The sequence below is a fragment of the Corylus avellana genome, chromosome 4, assembly GCF_965113065.1.
Source record: "Corylus avellana chromosome 4, dhCorAvel1.hap1.2, whole genome shotgun sequence".
Classification (NCBI taxonomy): Eukaryota; Viridiplantae; Streptophyta; class Magnoliopsida; order Fagales; family Betulaceae; genus Corylus; species Corylus avellana.
In genome coordinates, this window is record NC_142493.1 from 8807095 (window position 1) to 8826113 (window position 19019).

The following is a 19019-nucleotide window of genomic DNA, read 5'->3' on the forward strand; positions in this document are numbered from 1 at the left end:
GTGAGTGACAGCAAGAAGGGTTGGAATATCTACAAGTATAAGAAAACCACAATTATGAGCGGTGAGTGACAGCAAGAAAGGTTGGTGAAGAGCGGCCTGAAACTAATGGGCCTTATCATAAAGCTATTTATGTATATTCAAATGTTTGATTTTGTTATTTCTCATTATTTTGGTTGTGCCACTAGAGGGTTCCAGTTCTATCTGGGACGAATTAGAATGACATGTATCATGTGAAACTGAGATTTGCGTAGTTTAGAAAAATAGGAGAGAATTTTGTCAAGGTATAGGGAAGGTTGGAATATTAGTTGCTTTAGATATATAACCCATCCTTGTTGGCTATATCCAAAACAAGAAGAAAAGAAGAATTTGACGTCGTATCTTTGCATTTTCGTTTTTCTTCTATTCTTTCTTTCTTTCTTTGTTTTTGCTGATCCCTCTAGTTTTGTTTCTTGCTGATTATATAGAATGGTGAACCCAAATATTCAATAAAATGATGTTGGAATTATTTTGCATAGAACTTCTATTTATGTGAAAATCTTGGTTAATTATCCCACAGGTTGGTTTGGCAAACATCTTGGAGCGCATAGTGGAGGCCCTGAAAGACAGGTACGAGGTGTCATATCTTTTCTTAAAACCAGTATCCAAAAAGGAAGCTCCTGACTACTACGACATCATACAACACCCCATGGATCTGTCCACAGTCAAGGAGAAGGTCAGGAAGTTGCATTACCGGAGCCGAGAGGATTTCCGGCACGATGTTTGGCAGATCACATATAATGCCCACATATACAACGACGGCCGCAATCCCGGAATTCCCCCTCTTGCTGATCAGCTTTTGGAGCTTTGTGATTATTTGTTAATGGAGAATGATGAAAGTTTAACCGAAGCCGAAGCTGGTATAGATTGAATGGATTTGGCACACACTGATGCTAGGTTAGATCAATTATTTCGCCCGAAGGCCCCCCCGGCTTTGGTGGAGCAATTTTTTTCAATTGTTTGGGGGTTTTCATAGTTAGTGGATATGCCTTAATTGCATCCATCATAGGGAAAATATTTTGGAAAAAAAAAAAAAAAAAAAAATGAACAAGAAAAAAACACTTGCTTCCCTTGTACATATTTGTATATATAAAAGTTCAATTTGTTAATCAACGACATGAAATTGTATGTAGCATCCACCAAATCACCCAGGCCTTTGGTTTCTGGTTTTCATCAAAGGACTCTCAACTCATCTGAGATTTCAGCAAATTGTTAACACTGGCTTGGGTTAAACTTGTATAATTTGAGTTCGGTTTGTTTATTAAACAAATTTAGGTTCGTTTATTAAATAAGCCGAACTCATATAAACTTAGCTCAGGTCGATTGAGCTTGTATAAACTCATATTATTTCATTTCAACAGTATTATTTTAACTTTTTAATGAGAGCATTTTATGTTTTTAAAAAGATGGACAAATTTTTTATTTTTTTTCCTTGTGTAATAATAGATATAGCTCTAATTATTGTAAGTACCGAGTCTCGATAGAAGTTACAGAGACTTGAGATTGGATTGCGTAAGATTTGAATTCATTTATATAATTAACTCAAATGATAAAATCTCAACAATTAATAATTAATTAATAATTAGTTTATAAAAATAAAATAAAAATGAGTTAGCAGGCCGAGGTATTGGCTTGGGGACTACCCAAAACGCATAAAAAACATGCTAAATGCAAGCTGAAAGAACCTTACAAAACGCATAAACAAGCAACATAAAACGCAACAGTAAAAGAAAAGCAAAACGACATAGTTTAAGCTAAAGTTGCAATAATAGTCAAGCCAGCCGCACCCGTGCCGTGAGCTTCTTCTCCAGTCCTTAAGGAGGATCCATCACTCTTCACCTTCTTCCTCCATGAAGTACTTCTTTGGTAATTGATTGCTTATAATTTGTTTTTGTTTTTGTTTTTTTCTTTTTTCCATTGAATTATAGATTGCCATATCTGGGTTATCTGTTTTCTGAGCTTTGAGCATAGGAATGGGGAGTTTCAATGAAGGGAAACTCAGGTTTTGCATTGACAGAGGGGGAACCTTCACCGATGTTTATGCGGAAATCCCGGGTCAGCATGATGGTCGAGTTTTAAAACTTTTGTCTGTTGATCCATCAAACTATGACGATGCTCCGATTGAAGGTATTCGGAGGATTCTTGAGGAATTTACGGGGGAGAGAATCCCACGGAGTTCGAAAATACCCACTGATAGGATAGAGTGGATTAGGATGGGTACAACTGTGGCAACAAATGCACTTTTAGAAAGAAAAGGAGAAAGGATTGCTCTGTGTGTGACTCGAGGCTTCCGAGATCTGCTCCAGATTGGTAACCAGGCTCGACCCAGCATCTTTGACCTCACTGTATCAAAACCATCAAATCTGTATGAGGAGGTCATAGAGGTGGATGAGAGAATTGAGCTTGTTCGTGATGAGGAGGAATCATCTGCATCTGCATCGTTAGTTACTAGGGGTGTTTCAGGTGAGCTTGTCAGGGTTGTGAAGCCTCTGAATGAAGATGCTCTAAAGCCTTTACTGAAAGGGTTGTTGGAGAAAGGAATTAGGTGTTTGGCTGTTGTGTTGATGCATTCCTATACTTATCCACAGCATGAATTAGCTTTGGAGAAGTTAGCTACAAGTTTGGGTTTCAGACATGTTTCTTTATCTTCAGCTTTGACTCCCATGGTTCGAGCTGTTCCTAGGGGTCTAACAGCTAGTGTTGATGCATACTTGACCCCAGTTATTAAAGAGTACTTATCAGGTTTCATATCCAAATTTGATGAAGGATTGGGGAAGGTGAATGTTCTGTTTATGCAATCAGATGGAGGACTTGCACCAGAAAGTAGATTTTCAGGGCACAAGGCTGTCTTGTCTGGTCCTGCTGGTGGGGTTGTTGGTTACTCACAGACTCTTTTTAGTCTTGAAACAGACAAGCCCCTTATTGGGTTTGACATGGGTGGTACGTCTACTGATGTGAGCCGCTATGCTGGAAGTTATGAACAAGTTCTGGAAACCCAGATTGCTGGTGCCATAATACAAGCACCGCAGCTTGACATAAACACTGTTGCTGCTGGTGGTGGATCAAAGTTGAAGTTCAAATTTGGAGCTTTCCGAGTGGGACCAGAATCAGTGGGTGCACACCCTGGTCCTGTCTGTTACCGGAAAGGTGGGGAGCTGGCAGTTACAGACGCTAACTTGGTTCTAGGACTTGTAATTCCTGATTATTTCCCATCAATCTTTGGCCCTAACGAGGATCTGCCTCTAGATATCAAGGCAACCAGAGAAGAATTTGAGAAGCTTGCGAGGGAAGTAAACTCTTACAGAAAGAGTCAGGATCCATCTGCAAAGGGCATGACAGTGGAGGAGATTGCAATGGGATTTGTTAATGTTGCTAATGAGACAATGTGTCGTCCAATACGGCAATTAACAGAGATGAAGGGCCATGAAACAAGGAACCATGCTCTTGCTTGCTTTGGAGGTGCTGGGCCTCAGCATGCCTGTGCTATTGCTAGGTCTTTGGGTATGAAAGAAGTACTCATTCACAGGTTCTGTGGGATCTTAAGTGCCTACGGGATGGGATTGGCAGATGTTGTTGAAGAGGCACAGGAGCCATATTCTGCTGTTTATGGTCCGGAATCTGTCCTGGAAGCTTCTCGCAGAGAAAGTGTGTTGCTAAAGCAAGTAAAACTGAAGTTGCAGGAGCAAGGGTTCAGAGAGGAAAACATTACTACTGAGACATATTTGAATTTGAGGTATGAAGGTACAGACACTGCCATCATGGTTAAGAAGCAAATCGCTGAAGACGGATCGGCAAGCGACTATGCTTTGGAATTTGTGAAGCTATTTCAGCAGGAGTATGGATTTAAACTACAAAACAGGAATATCTTAATATGTGATGTGAGAGTTCGTGGTATAGGAGTCACAAATATATTGAAGCCACTGGACCTTGAACCTATTTCTGGTGTTCCTAAAGTTGAAGGCCACTACAAGGTGTACTTTGGGAATGGGTGGCATGATACACCTCTATTCAAGCTTGAGAATTTGGGTCATGGGCATGTCTTGTCTGGTCCTTCAATCATCATGAACGGGAATAGTACTGTTATAGTAGAACCCAATTGTAGAGCTATTATAACCAAATATGGCAATATTAAAATTGAACTTGAGTCTACTTCAAAAACCATGAAGGTAGAGGAAAAAGTTGCAGATGTTGTCCAGCTTTCAATCTTCAATCACAGGTTTATGGGTATAGCTGAACAGATGGGAAGGACCCTACAGAGGACTTCAATATCAACAAATATCAAGGAACGGCTAGATTTCTCATGTGCTCTCTTTGGTCCTGATGGGGGACTTGTCGCCAATGCCCCTCATGTCCCCGTGCACCTAGGGGCTATGTCGAGCACAGTTCAGTGGCAGCTCAACTACTGGGGTGACAATTTGAATGAGGGTGATGTTTTGGTTACTAATCATCCTTGTGCTGGAGGTAGCCATCTTCCTGATATAACTGTTATAACACCTGTTTTTGATAATGGGAGGCTGGTATTCTTTGTGGCAAGCAGAGGGCATCATGCAGAGATTGGAGGTATAACTCCCGGAAGCATGCCACCTTTTTCAAAGTCCATATGGGAAGAAGGGGCTGCCATAAAAGCATTTAAGCTCGTGAAAAGGGGGATTTTTCAAGAAGAAGGAATTGTAAAACTTCTCCAGTTCCCCTGTTCTGCTGAAGCGGTGCATAAGATCCCAGGAACACGCAGGCTTCAAGATAATCTATCGGATCTTCGAGCGCAAGTAGCTGCGAACCGGAGAGGAATTTCCCTTATCAAAGAGCTTATTGAGCAATATGGTTTGGAAACTGTTCAGGCATACATGACGTATGTGCAGCAGAATGCAGAAGAAGCAGTGAGAGAAATGCTTAAGTCGGTTGCTACTAGAGTTTCATCTCAGTCATCTAAGCTTGGAGATGGAAATTCAGTGTCCATTGAAGAAGAGGATTACATGGATGATGGGTCCGTTATTCATTTGAAACTGACAATTGATTCTGGCAAAGGTGAAGCGATTTTTGATTTTAGTGGCACCAGCCCTGAAGTTTATGGGAATTGGAATGCACCAGAAGCAGTAACAGCAGCAGCAGTCATTTACTGCCTTCGCTGTTTGGTGGATGTCGATATTCCTCTAAACCAAGGTTGTCTGGCTCCTGTTAAAATCCATATTCCTGCTGGCTCATTCCTTTCTCCAAGTGATAAGGCTGCCGTGGTAGGAGGTAATGTTCTAACGTCACAGAGAATTACTGATGTAGTGCTTACTGCATTTCAGGCTTGTGCATGTTCACAGGGTTGTATGAATAACCTCACATTTGGGGATGATACTTTTGGCTATTACGAAACAATCGGAGGCGGGAGTGGCGCAGGTCCGAGCTGGGACGGGACCAGTGGAGTCCAATGCCACATGACCAACACCAGAATGACTGATCCAGAGATTTTCGAGCAGAGATATCCAGTTCTTTTGCATAAATTTGGACTTAGAGAGAACAGTGGGGGAACTGGAATTCACAGAGGAGGTGATGGGCTTGTGAGGGAGATTGAGTTTAGGCACCCTGTTGTAGTCAGCATTCTATCAGAGAGGCGTGTTCATGCGCCAAGAGGGTTAAAAGGTGGAAAAGATGGGGCTCGTGGGGCTAACTACCTTATCACCAAAGATAAGCGGATAGTTTACCTTGGAGGTAAAAACACAGTTGAGGTGGAGGCAGGGGAAATTCTTCAAATTTTAACTCCTGGTGGTGGTGGATGGGGTTCTCTTTGATTCTTCTCTGCCGCAAATTCCTTTTTGTAAATGGTGTTGGTCAACATTTCGGAAATCTGGTCCATTACCTATTGAACTTCATGTTTTTTGAATGAATAAGAAATTTACGAGTTTTATTGAAATCTAATTGGGGGGTTTTCTTTCTTCTGTAGATTGAGCACTTCTCGCCATTTTTCCTAGTTAGTTCATCATTTGTTTTTTTTCTGATTAGGTGTACAGTTTTTGCTGCTCTTTTATGCTTTAGATTTCTTTTCATTTGCTCCAATGTTTTGGAACCTATTTATGTTTGATAATTTTACTCAAACAAATCATACTAGATAGATTTTCAGCACTTGTAAACTGATTTTTTTTGTCACGTTATTCTAATTGTATAACAATCATATAACAGTCTGCTAAATAGCATTACTCACCCTATTGTTTTGTGTGATAGTAGATGCCTTCTTTTCTTGTTGGTGTCATTTTCTAATAAAGGCAAGTTCTAGTTGCAATAATTGAGGTCAATTCAGTTTTTCAAAATCACCCCATATTTTCAGTTTGGGCTTCCAACAGATGCCTCCATCACTTTGGTGCTTGAAATTGCCGATTTTTCATGTTCACAGTCCATGATTTCATAGTTAAGCTACACTACCTGAGGTATGGTTTTTGTTTTGCAGATTTAGTGATGATAATTATGCTTTTTTTTTTTCTTTTGTTTGGGAGGGAGACTTCTGGGTTGGGGTTGGGGAATGGTTCATCTCATTCTAGTCCCGCTCTCCCTGTCCCTAATGGGTTTGGGACTGATAACCTTGATCGGAAGGAAGGATGGGGTTTGAAGACACCAACTCCAAATATGTGTTAATTGTTTCATTTACATGAAAAACAACTGTTGCAATTACATGTTTTTATTTATTATAATTGAAAGTTTGATTGAATTACCAACCTCACTAATGTGTAAATGTTCTAGTCATTATCTTGGTGTTGTATATATAATACGTGGCAAAAATATATAGCATTTATAGAATGAGGTAAATGGTTTTATTTTTGTCCAAATAACAACTGTTTGCTGGAATGGAAGTGCTGGAAAGAAGTTAGGAGGACTGGTGTTCCACCTTGTTTAGAAAGTAATAAAGTGGGAGAGTTTTCCCATTGTTTAAGATGCCTTGCTCGTGCTATGTTGTGTTAGTAACTGTTACAAGACGTCCTGCGTTGTTGTTAGTTTAAAATAGTAAATTAGTGTAAGAAGTTTCAATTGTGGCAGATTCCACAGGAAAGTGCAAAGTATCAGATTTCTTTCCCCTCCAAAACAATGTGAGTGTTGTGTTGGAGTTAGTTTAACAAAAGTTAATTCAACAGTCAATAGGATGACAAAAAATAAATCACATCACCATCCACCAATAATGAGGGAAGAGGTTTATCTTTACTGCACGTGTTGCCTAGAGAATCAAGCATAGTACTGGGAGCTGATCCTTTCCAATCCCATCTTCTATGGATGTAAAAATAACTTGCATGTACTTCATGTTGTACATGCACTCAGCTGAACTGCCTGAAAACCTGAAACAGTTATTCTCTGGAGTGTCAATTTTATGAGTAGAAGACAACCTAGTTTCTTTCCCCAAATTGGATTTTCTTATCCTGCCTACCTGTGATCCACAATGGTGTTTTTCATGTGGATGGTCCTAAGCCTAAGAGCTTTTATTGCTATCAGGGGCAAAGGGTTAAGAGGTGTCAGTGTCAGAGTTATGATGATAATTCTTTTACTCATGATTACCAGGAAGTCTTGCAGATTGTCATGATTTTCCAGGTTTATATTTCTTATCCTTGCTTGTGATCCACAATGGTGTTTTTCATGTGGATTTAACTTTAATATTTTATGTTCTTTATCTTCCATGCATTTTCTGGAGTCTTACTGTTGTTTTGCAGCAAAGAGCTAACTAATTTTCATCGGCCAAAAGCTTTGTGGTACCCCCACGACAATGAGGTGGCTGTCAAAGAACAATGGAAGTTACCTATCTGAGGACCCACGAAAGTTATAGTGAAGAGCTTGAGAGGCATGCAAGGGAATCAAACTTCATGTTGATGCTGAGGAAACTGTTTCTTCTGTTAAAGTAAAAGCTTGGAAAAAGCTAGGTTGTCATTTCTCTTTTGGAGTGGTTATGTGCTGTGTTTGTTCAGTTTTTAACAGCTTTTTAATGGCTTTTGTTTACTGTTCTTAGAAATTTGCTTAATATACTTACGATGTCATGTCCTATGTGTGAAGACATCGAGCTTACTCGGCATTTGTGGGGGCTTCAATAAAATCAGAGAGGAGGTGATCAGAGATGCGGGTGAGGATCAAAACAAGGTAGAACGAATGCTAACCCAGAAGGTCTTGATGGAATTTGTTGAATTCCACATGAAAAAAAGAAAGCAGTACCTGGAGAAACATGTGGAGAAGAAGAAGAGGAAGCCATTGGAGTCTGATGTGTATAGTCTTACTCAATTGGTAGACCTCTCCATTATATATATATATATATATATATATATATATATATATATTGGAGTAGATAACGAAGTAATAACAACAAAATTTAATAATTGCAAATGTATTAATAACTTAGAAAATAACACTTACAGAAGCAATAACTGGAAGGAATACAAGGAAATGAACTAACATCAAAGCAAGATACAAAAACAGAGAACAGGGTAGTTGCAGAATGAGTTCAGTGTTTGGCTAAAAGCTTCTGCATCAACAATGAGGGAGTTCGTCCTTATATAGGTGAATTCCAATAGGTAAAATAGAATTACATCAGTAAAATTTAATAGTAAAAGTAGATTCTTCTCAGCATTGTGGCGTCAGTAGACAAAATAGTCAATAGTGAAAGTACAGCAATAATGGCTTCAATAGTAGCAACAGCTGAGTCAACAGTGAAAAGTAGAAAAATAATGACAACACTGTAGTGTCGGTAGATAAAAGGGTCAATAGTGAAAGCAGCAGCAATAATGGCTTCAATAGTAGCTGTTAAATATATTGGATAATATATTAGAAGCGGAAGAAAGAGAGAGAAGAGAGAGAGAGAGCGAAAGCACACAATGGACTACATTGTATTGACTCTGATAATAATAATGAATACAGAGGCCTCTATTTATAGAGAGGCAAGTAACCTAATAGATTAAGGAAAGGTAAACCTAGTAGAATAAGGAAAGGTAAACCTAGTAGAATAAGAAAAGGTAAACCTCGTAGACTAATAATACCTAAAGAAGTAAATAACAAGTAATATTCTTAACATCCCCCCTCAAACTCAATGTGTAAACTTGAATTTGGATAAACGAAAAGGGAAAGAAAAAGGAATTCGCCGAAAAAGCTGCTTGTGCCGAAACAATTGCCGAAGTAACACCATAAAAGTTGTTAGAGACCCGTGGATTCTGCCTGAATTTGAGCAATGCATTTAAGCTGGAGTTTGGTTCACTTGGTTATAATTTGACTTGAAAACCATATACTAGTAATGAAGTAGCACACCTGGTCGGCTGAGAAAAGTAGGTTCAGTTAAAAGGGGCTTGTTTGGCCCGTAACCCTTGGACTGTCTCACCTGATCGGCTGAGCTAAAGTCTGACCCAAAAATTCTAGCTAGTAGACCGTCTCGCCTGGTCGGCTGAGATAAGTAAGGCCGGTTGAAGAGGCTAATCATGTCTGAAACCCTTGGACCGTCTCGCCTAGTCGGCTGAGATAAGTAGGCCCGATTGAAGAGGCTAATCATGTCTGAAACCCTTGGACCGTCTCGCCTTGTCGGCTGAACTAAAGTCTGACTAGTAGACCGTCTCGCCTAGTCGGCTGAGATAAGCAGGGCCGGTTGAAGAGGCTAATCATGCCTGAAACCCTTGGACCGTCTCGCCTTGTCGGCTGAACTAAAGTCTGGCCCATCTAACTAGTAGACCGTCTCGCCTATCCGGCTAAGCTAAGTAAGGAGAAAAATGGCCGGTTGAAGAGGCTATTCAGTGACCGGTGATGGCGGCATTTGACAAGGCATAAGTGGGCCGGTTGAAAGGGGCTTCTTTGGCCCGAAAACCCATGGACCTAAGGAAAGATTGGTCTGACCCGAGAGTGCCATCCGCAAGAAGAATGAACCGGATTGAATTGCGCCAAAGAACAGGCTATAAAACCGAATTGAACAAGCATAAACCAACATGAACCGCATAAAACAAACACCTAAATTTGAAGAAGAGTCTTGTTTTCTGCCATATAGAGATGCCAAAAGCAAAAATAGACCACAAATTTGAAATCAGGACGAAAAATTGAGTAGGAAACACCTGGTCAACTTTTTCAGTGGTCAAAGTCAAAGTCAACGGTCAACGATGGAAAAAGTCAACGCTGACGTGGCACTAATGACGTGGCAAGGTCTGACTTGATACTGATGACGTGGCACACAGGCTGACGTGGCACTGATGACGTGGCGCGTAGGGCTGGCGTGGCTATGCTAACGTGGCAATTAGGGCTGACGTGGCTCTCTAAAAGGATGACACGTGGCTGCAGAAAATAGAAGAAATTCACTGGCGCATGTGATACACGCGCTTCACTGGCGGCGGAGCTATGGCGCGTGAATCCCACGCGCAGAAGCTTCTACTGGCGCGTGGAGGCGCGTCCAACGTGGTATGGCGGCGTTCTTGGTGGCGATGTGACCGTCGTCGACGGATCTATGGAGCGGTGGGCGAAACCAAGCTGATCCACCTCACCTAGCGGCGCGTGGAGGCACTGCAGCGGCGCGTGGACTGAGAGCAGCACCTTATGGCAGCGCGTGTTGGCGCGTCAGAGTGTCTTTGGCAGATATCTCGACAGATCTGGACTCGTCTGGTCTTGATCTGGTGATTGACGGTACCGTTGTTGTATTCGGAGCTTTGTAGAGGTCCGTGGCGGAACGGCTGTGGTGGAGCAACCAAAACTTGAGGCGGCGCGTGGAGGCGCGACTCATAACCTTTGGCAGCGTTCTGGACTGAATTGAGACTACCGGCGGAAGATCTATGGAACGGCACCACAACCTGGCTGATCCACCGAACGTGGTGGCACGTGAACAAATCGAAAGCACCTTTGGGCGGCGATGAGGCTGTGTGTGGCGACTATAGACTGAGCGGCTCCGGATTTATTGGCTGGCACAATTTTGAGACTATAGGCAGCAGAAAATTTGGCGGCGCGTGATGTAGGGCGACGAGACTGAAATTCTTTAAAAGAAAAAAAACACAAGAAAAGACGTTTATTGAAGGCCACAGAAAAGTGGTTCTGATACCATGTTAAATATATTGGATAATATATTAGAAGCGGAAGAAAGAGAGAGAAGAGAGAGAGAGAGCGAAAGCACACAATGGACTACATTGTATTGACTCTGATAATAATAATGAATACAGAGGCCTCTATTTATAGAGAGGCAAGTAACCTAATAGATTAAGGAAAGGTAAACCTAGTAGAATAAGGAAAGGTAAACCTAGTAGAATAAGAAAAGGTAAACCTCGTAGACTAATAATACCTAAAGAAGTAAATAACAAGTAATATTCTTAACAGTAGCAGAATCAATCGGTGAGAAGTAAATCAATCAATAGCTTCAATAGTGAATGTAAAAACAGCAGCATCAATCATAGTTACAGATTTAATAAACATGCTAGTTAATTAAAAATATTACTACTAGAATTGGAGTCTCAATCCTACTACGAATACAGTAGCAGCAGTACATATAAGACTCACGTTATCTTGTGTGTGCCCAGGAAACTCAAGAGGCAGAGAAAGAAGCTTTTTGAGAAAAAGAAGAAGAAGAAGAAGAGGGTGGTCCTAAGAACTATATCAACCAAGAAGCCACTGGTTTTGGCACCCAACAACTCTAGAAACATCAACAAGAATCAAGAAAAGGAAGAAGAAGAAGAAGAAGAAGAAGAAGAAGAAGAAGAAAAGTCCAGGAAATCCATTAAGTAGAGGAAGAACCCGACAGAGATCAAGCAAGAGGTCCCGGACCGACCACCTTGCATGCCAACCTTGTTCAAGGACAAAATCCTGAGAATTATGTGCTTTTTGTTTCTTTGGGATTGTTGTAAAGTATAATCATTGTAACTTAACTGGGTTTTGTATCATTGATTGTGTTTTTCAGTTTAATTTTTGAGGTTGTCTCATTGATATCTCTTACATCTGCTCCATATTTTCGTGATACTTCTGTTTCTACCCGACCTTGTATGGATTCCCTAATGTTCTGATCCCTTCATAACCATCGTTCCACTACACAAAACTTGGTGTCACATAAACTCTTACCCATACACACTGTTTGTTCATATTTTTAATGACTCTTAGAAATTGTGACAGAAAGTATGATCTAGTCTAATAATCTGGTGATTTTTACAGCTAAGTGATCATATCCATTGCAATATTCTGCATTAATATATTGGCTGAGGTAGTAACTGAACAAATTCAGTTATCACATGGCAACAGTTGTTAATGAACAATAACTTGAAGATAGTGAGGATAAAAAGATAAGAGAAAAGGCATGCCCCAAGCTTCCCATCTTAGGACAGAAAAAGTATCTAGTAGCAGCTTTTTCTAACAATGTTCTCATGAATTTAAAGTATCTAGGTGACAAATTTGTTTAGAAGGAAGCCAGACTACCAAAGTGAAGAACTTGATTTAGGCTCAAGAGAAAACAGGGACCAAAAAGCAAAGCATGGTTATATTTGTTGCTCACACAGTGATCATTTGGAATTATATCAGAGGCAGCTAGTGTCCAGTAATTCCTCAATATCTCTCCATTATGACAAGATATGAATGTTCAAATCATCTTTTCAGGGATCTCCAGTGTGCTGAAATTTATAAATTTAGAAATCTACTACCCTTTTTTTTTCTTCTTTCTATTAATCCAATCAGTGATAATTCAATACAAAGCATAAAGAAATGAAAAGCATAAAGAAAAAAAAAATAATAAAAAGCAAGAAAACATGAATTTTGATTATCAAAGTATTAATATAAAATTAGCATAAAATTTTAATATTTTTGGTGTAATACCTATTATATTTTAATACAAATAAAACTCATAATTCTGAACATTCAAAAAAGCAAATGAAAAAAAAAAAAAAAAAAAAAAAAAAAAAAAAAAAACATTCAAATGAAGAATAGCTGAATACCCACAAAAAAAAAAAAAAAAAAAAAAAAGGCTGAACAAAAAATTTCACAAAACAAAACGGAAACATATTCATCTCTACCTAATCTCTAATTTAAAATGGTATTTGGTACAAAAAAAATTCTCAAGAAGCAAATTAAAGATCATCAATTCACAATTGCTAAAAATTTATACATAAAAGCACAAAGATACATTCATTTCGAATATTTCATATCTTAAATCATAGTTCAGAGTCACATATATTTCCATGAAACTGATCAAATAAACTTTGTGCAACCGTCAACTTCTATAGGAAAGTGTTTTGAAACTGTAGAAGGAGATGGTGAGTTTAGAGTGAGAGAGACCGACGTGATTTAGGGTGAGAGAGATAAATGTGAGTTAAGGGAAAAATGAAAAATTAGTCCTTATGGTTTACCTGATTTACAATTAACTCCTTGTGGTATCAAAATAAACTTAAAGGTCCTTGAAGTATGCCAAAAAAATAATTTAGTCCCTACAGTCAAATTCCGTCCACTAATTTAACAAATTCCGTTAGTGTAACACTGATTTAAATATGACAAGTATCACAATTTTATTGGTTCTAACGTTTCATGTTATCATAATCTGTTAAGTTATTGAACAGAATTTGACAGTAGGGACTAAATTATTTTTTTGGCACACCTTAGGGACCTTTGAGTTTATTTTGATACTACAAGAAGTTAATTGCAAATCAAGTAAACCACAAGGACTGATTTTATATTTTTTCGGTGAGTTAATTAAACGAATGGTCAAAAGGGATTAATTAAGGAAAAATTGTGTTTTAATAAAGTGAGAGATATTAATGCATTGAGACACTTAATTTATTTTTTAAAAAAAATTGTGATTTAGGGTGAAAGAGATAAACGTGAGTTAATAAAGAAAAAAAGGTAAAAAGGAATTAATTAATGAAAAATCGTATACTTAATTCATTAAAAAAATAGAAAAAGGAAAAATCCCTTTCAATATTTGCACGGTTCAATTATTAAAAATTATGAGTAAAAATTTTTTTTTTAAAAAAAAATGGACACGTGTGTTAATAAAAAGAAAGGTCAAAATGAAGTAATTAAGGAAAAATCGTACACATAATTCATTAAAAAAAATTTTGAAAAAGGAAAAACTTTTTCAATATTTGCACGGTTCAATTATTAAAAATTATGAGTAAAAAAAATTTAAAATTTAAACAAAATATTGTTGGTGGTACCAAAAAAAAAAAAAAAAAAAGTTATAATTTCATTTATATTATTTGTTTCCTTATTTGATTCGGACATTAATAATACTTAATTTATTGAATAATTTATGTATGAAAAACTCTTGAAATATAATCAATACAATTAATTACGCTACTTAATCACTGGAGGTAAAATTAAAAAAAAAAAAGGGGTTCAGATATTAAATGCATGGACACGTGTTGTAATTCTAAGCACTATTAAATATTAAAAAACATAGACACGTATCACAATTCTGAGCACTCCTTACGTCAAAACTCGACTTTTATATATATAGTAGCCTACTTGTGTCCTATTAAAAATAATGTGGCTATTAAAATTACCATTAAATTTGTGATTGATTATTATTAAATTTTATATATCCTGAAAATGCCAGAGTTGTTTAAAAAAAAAATTAAACCCAAAAAACCGGTCCTTTCTCTCTCCCAGATTCCTTTTTTCTCTCTCATCTCTCTTCCTCAAAAAACGCAGCTTTCTTTTAAGCAGATCTCTCTCTTCCTCTATAACCCAAAATCTCCGAAAAATTCAAACCTCTCTTCCTCCATGTTGACACTATGCTTTCACAATATACATTCAGCACAAACGAACAGTAATTCCAAAAAAAAAAAAAAGAGAGAGTATCAGTATCCTTTTTTCACAGGCAAATTAGTTAATTAAAAATGATAACCAATTTCTAATAGCATAAAACTCTATTCATCCTAGAAGGACAATAGTAGACGTTGTACCATATTCACCTAGGACTAGGAGAACATTTGAAAAACACTAGGAAAACACCTAGTATTGTCCATTTTTTTAGGAAAAATGTTAAGTGTTCTCTTGGTGTCAACTGTGATGTGCCCTTTAAAATAATCGTTAAATTTGAGATTATCATTATTGATTTTTAATCTATTAGTGATTTTAAAAGTCACATCACAGTTGGAAGGACACCAGGAGAATACTAGAAGAACACCTAGCATTTTCCTTAAAAATTATGTATTTCTCACATGTTAAGAGACACATGCTATTATTATAGATTAAGTTAAAGAAAATTCTTTCAACCCAGTTTAGAGAAAAAAAAACTCTATCCAATGATAAAATCTTAACAATACTTAATTAATTAATAATTAGTATAAATTTACAAAAAATAAAAATAAACACTCATGATATTTATTATACATAATAAATGAATGAGTTAGCGAACCAAGGCATTGGCTTGGGAGTAGTCGGTTTATTTTTTAATACAAGAAGCAAAATTATAAAAAGACCAATTAATTTTTTACAAATGCTAGAAGTAGTAACTCTTTTACTAAAAATAGGAGTACTAACATGATGTGGAACTTATTTATTAGTATTCGTATTATTTTTTTATTAATTGTTTTGATCCTCTCCAATAAATAAGCTTAACATCATGTTAGTATTCATATCTTAGTAAAAGAGTGGTACTCCTAAGAATTGAAGGGAGATCAGGTAACAATTGACAATAATGAACATATGAAGGTGGGTGGCCTACTTCCTAAAGATCATCATTTGGCAGGAAAATATAATTCATCTCTATTGAGTGGAGAGGCTCTCCAACTCATTGTGTTCGAGTATGAGAATATTATTATGTATTAAGGTTATCATCATTATTGCTAGTCCCATCCAACCATTAATATTAATATTCCATCAATTTGATAGATAAGAAAGCCAATTGCATAAATAAAGCATTATTATTTATCTACAAATGTGATGATTCGTTTGCTGATGCTTTTTAGGGCTAAAGTAAACAATTTAATAAACAAAATACTAGCAATGAACCGATTTTCACACAGAATATAAAGGAGAAATTGAGGAAAAAGTAGTAGCCAAAGAGTGGGCCTAAACTGATTAAACGTTTAAACAAGAATAGAACAAATCTGCCATTAAAAATAACATAATCCATAAAGTATATTCTTGAATTTTTTATTACTTTTTTTGAACTTTTTTTTATGAAGAGACAAACAGGGACTTAGTCCCACTTCACAGAAACCTCACACACAGTCACACTAATACTAAATAAGATAAGAGCATCAAAGACCAAGCACCAAAGCCATCCATACTTGATAGTTGATAGTACTTGTATGTTCTTTTGATTCAGATATGAGTCCTCCAAATGAAAGGCTGCTCGAGATATATTCCAACGTTTACTGCCTGAATTGTTGTTAGCAATCGGAATTGTTGCACCATATTCACTGACAAGAGTCAATCTCTCACACTGCTTCAACCCCACCATTGGTGCACAGCAACTCCCTCATCCCTCAGCCTTCCATACAAAGCCAAGCACTCCCAATAAGCCCTCTTGCTCTTGTAATACTTCCCCCCAACACCCTGCCACCAATTGTTCCTGCACTCCAAAAAAACTTCATCAACCAAACAGATTGTCCTCCTCTTCATCATCTCTTCCACCACTTCTGCTTCTGCCTTCATCACAACATACTCCTCTTCTTTCACATTCTTCACCAACCAATCCGAGGCATCAACACCAGATGATCCTTCCTCTGGTTCTGTTACAAGATTGTAAACCTCAAATTCTTGGTTCCTCTTGGGATAATTGTGATGAAACCATTCAGTCACGCCTGTATTCTCCTCATCAGCCAATCCCACATCAATGAAAACCCTCCGATTATAGCCTTCTAGATTATCACCCAACAAGTCAGGAAGGAAGTTGAATTTCTTCAAATGCTTGGTTCTCGGTGGCTCTAGCAAGACATCTTCAAGGTTCTCTAACATTGCCTTCTTGGCCTCCGACGCCATTTGGCAAACGTGCGGCCGCTTTGTCAAGGACATCCTTGACATCACTTTCCTCATTGCCATAATGGTGGTTTCATAGTGACAAAGATAAACAATCCTATAATTAGAATGTTTTGGAAAAATATTTGATGGGTCTTCGCTCAACGGAACAGCCACAATCCCTCCAATCTTCAGAACACGGTTAACAAATTTATTAGTGTCGGAAAAACTGGGCGTGAAAACGAAATCAAATGTTTCATCCGGGATCGAGCTTTGTCCTTTCAAATCATAATCCATTACCACATCGATCACATTGTTGTGCCAATGCTGCAGATTCTGAATTATTCCCACAATGCCGCCGCCGCCAGGACTGATAATGAGAGCTTTGACGCCGTTTCTCAAAAGGCCCTTGCCGGCGAAATGCCGGAAAAGCGAATTCAAGAGCTTGGAATAATCGACCATAGAATCAGATCCATTGTAAGATTCAGAAGGTGAACCTCTAAGAATGGTTAGAATACAAGGCAATGCGAGAATAACCAAAACCACAAATACTGACCGAGACAGAACACGCAAAACCCGTGAATCAGGAAGCTGAATCACCAAACGGGTATTAGGATTCGAACCCATTCTTCCACTACGCATGTGCTTCATCTTGTTTGCGTAATTCTTGGCTCCAAACCGAGAAAATCCCACGAATTTGTTGGCCTTTGTGCTTAATTCTATAAACAAAAGGGGGTTCTTAGAAACCACGAGATCCGAGATCTATGTGAGAAGAGCTTGATTTGCAGATTGGGAGAATACCCAGATGCAAAAACTTGAAAATACAGAAGAAAGCAAGAATGGAATCTAACGGGTGCAAAATCTGGAGGCGGTGTGGTTGCCACCCACGAGGGCCACACGGGTGCTTTGGATTCCACAACAAAGGAGCAGCAACTGCCTCGTCCTCTCAACCTCCATGGCTTTTTTCATAAGCTTCGGTTCTTCTTCACCAACCCAGACCCGTTTCAGGTTTCACCCAGATTTCTTGAAACGAACCATTCGAAAGTCTGAAACCCAACCCAACCACCGCCGGATCGGACCAGAGTTGGCAAAGAAATGAACGAGAGAGAGAGACGCTTGGGTTGTGGAAAGTGGCGAGAATTATTTTGATGGGTGGAGTAGAGAGGAAAGAGCACAGGAGTATATATATATATATATATGGATGGAGAGAAGGATGGCAAAGAAGAAGGAGACGAGTCGTGAAAAAGGGAGGTCTTCCGCTTTTCTAGAATTTTAGGAGTGTGTGCCGTGTGGGAGCAGTGTTTCAGTTCCGATCATCCTCAATATCTTTTTGTCGTTTACTCATTATCACTCAATTAAGAATTTCTTTCTACACTTTTAATTATTAAAAGATAAAAGATAATTTATTTCCAACTATTATCACTCTTTGCAATGTATTTTTTAAAATTCAAAATCTCAATATAGTGTATTTAAATTTTTATTTTTTTTCAATGTGTCATTTTTGTTAAGATTTTCTATTAAATTCTGACAAAATTCTCAAAATACCTTTTTTAAAAATATATATATATATATAAAAAAAATTGTTTGCAAAGATTGAGGTATAAATATTTTTGCAAATACCGTTAAATTCAAACCAACGCCTTAAACTTTATAATTTTGCTCCTAAAACAAATGAGGGTGTTTTGAAAATTTTAACACTCCTATGTTGGTAGTTAATGAAAAATCTTAACGGATGAGTGACATTAAAAACAATTGAAATATGAATACACTAAATTGAAAAAAATTAAACTTTATGGGATATTGTAAAATTGGTGATAATTCAAGGGGGTTAAGTGAAGTTTATCCTAAAAGTTATCAAGGTTTTCCAATGACAAAAATACCTTTAAAATATTAAATTAAAAATAAAAAAATAAAAAGCTAGTGCATGGAAATTTGAATTTTTTTCTTTCTTTTTTCTTAAAAAAGAGAAAAATTGTACTTTTTTTTAAAAAAAAATTATTAGAGTACTTTTGTTTTATTGAAAAACAAAAAATGATTATTTTTATCTTTTTGCTGGCGTTGAAGGAACCTTATCAAATTTTTAATAGTTTAGGTGGTTGTCAATTTTTTAATAGTTTTGGTCGACATTGTTTAGA

General features: G+C 37.6%; 3 protein-coding genes and 1 long non-coding RNA gene across 5 annotated transcripts in view; 3 read left to right on the top strand and 1 right to left on the bottom strand.

Annotated features, from left to right (window-relative positions):
* HAF01 (HAC13 protein (HAC13)) overlaps window positions 1–1149 on the top strand; it is a 63310-nt gene extending 62161 nt beyond the window's left edge. For both annotated transcript variants that reach the window (XM_059589369.2, XM_059589370.2), the window contains exon 22: window positions 557–1149. In XM_059589369.2, coding sequence (XP_059445352.2) covers window positions 557–907 — 351 coding nt within the window. In that variant the 3' untranslated portion in view covers window positions 908–1149. The remainder of the gene's footprint in view (window positions 1–556) is intronic.
* A 704-nt stretch (window positions 1150–1853) lies between these two features.
* OXP1 (oxoprolinase 1) lies at window positions 1854–6146 on the top strand. Its single transcript, XM_059590259.2, has one exon. The coding sequence runs from the start codon at window positions 2010–2012 to the stop codon at window positions 5811–5813; it is 3804 nt and encodes a 1267-aa protein (XP_059446242.2). The 5' UTR covers window positions 1854–2009; the 3' UTR covers window positions 5814–6146.
* A 436-nt stretch (window positions 6147–6582) lies between these two features.
* On the top strand, window positions 6583–11860 carry LOC148586245 (uncharacterized). The gene is made up of 3 exons (XR_015911972.1): window positions 6583–7919; window positions 8050–8274; window positions 11520–11860. It is a non-coding gene; the product is annotated as an uncharacterized LOC148586245 (long non-coding RNA).
* A 4184-nt stretch (window positions 11861–16044) lies between these two features.
* Window positions 16045–18139, bottom strand: LOC132177785 (uncharacterized). The gene has a single exon (XM_059590239.2). It carries the CDS (start codon window positions 17533–17535, stop codon window positions 16375–16377), a length of 1161 nt encoding a protein of 386 aa, XP_059446222.1. The 5' UTR covers window positions 17536–18139; the 3' UTR covers window positions 16045–16374.
* Window positions 18140–19019: the final 880 nt, after the last annotated feature.

What these genes read in the sequence shown, in the direction of transcription:
- OXP1 (XM_059590259.2), top strand. Translation starts at nt 2,010, where the DNA reads ATGGGGAGTTTCAATGAAGGGAAACTCAGGTTTTGCATTGACAGAGGG.
- LOC132177785 (XM_059590239.2), bottom strand. Translation starts at nt 17,535, where the DNA reads ATGAAGCACATGCGTAGTGGAAGAATGGGTTCGAATCCTAATACCCGT.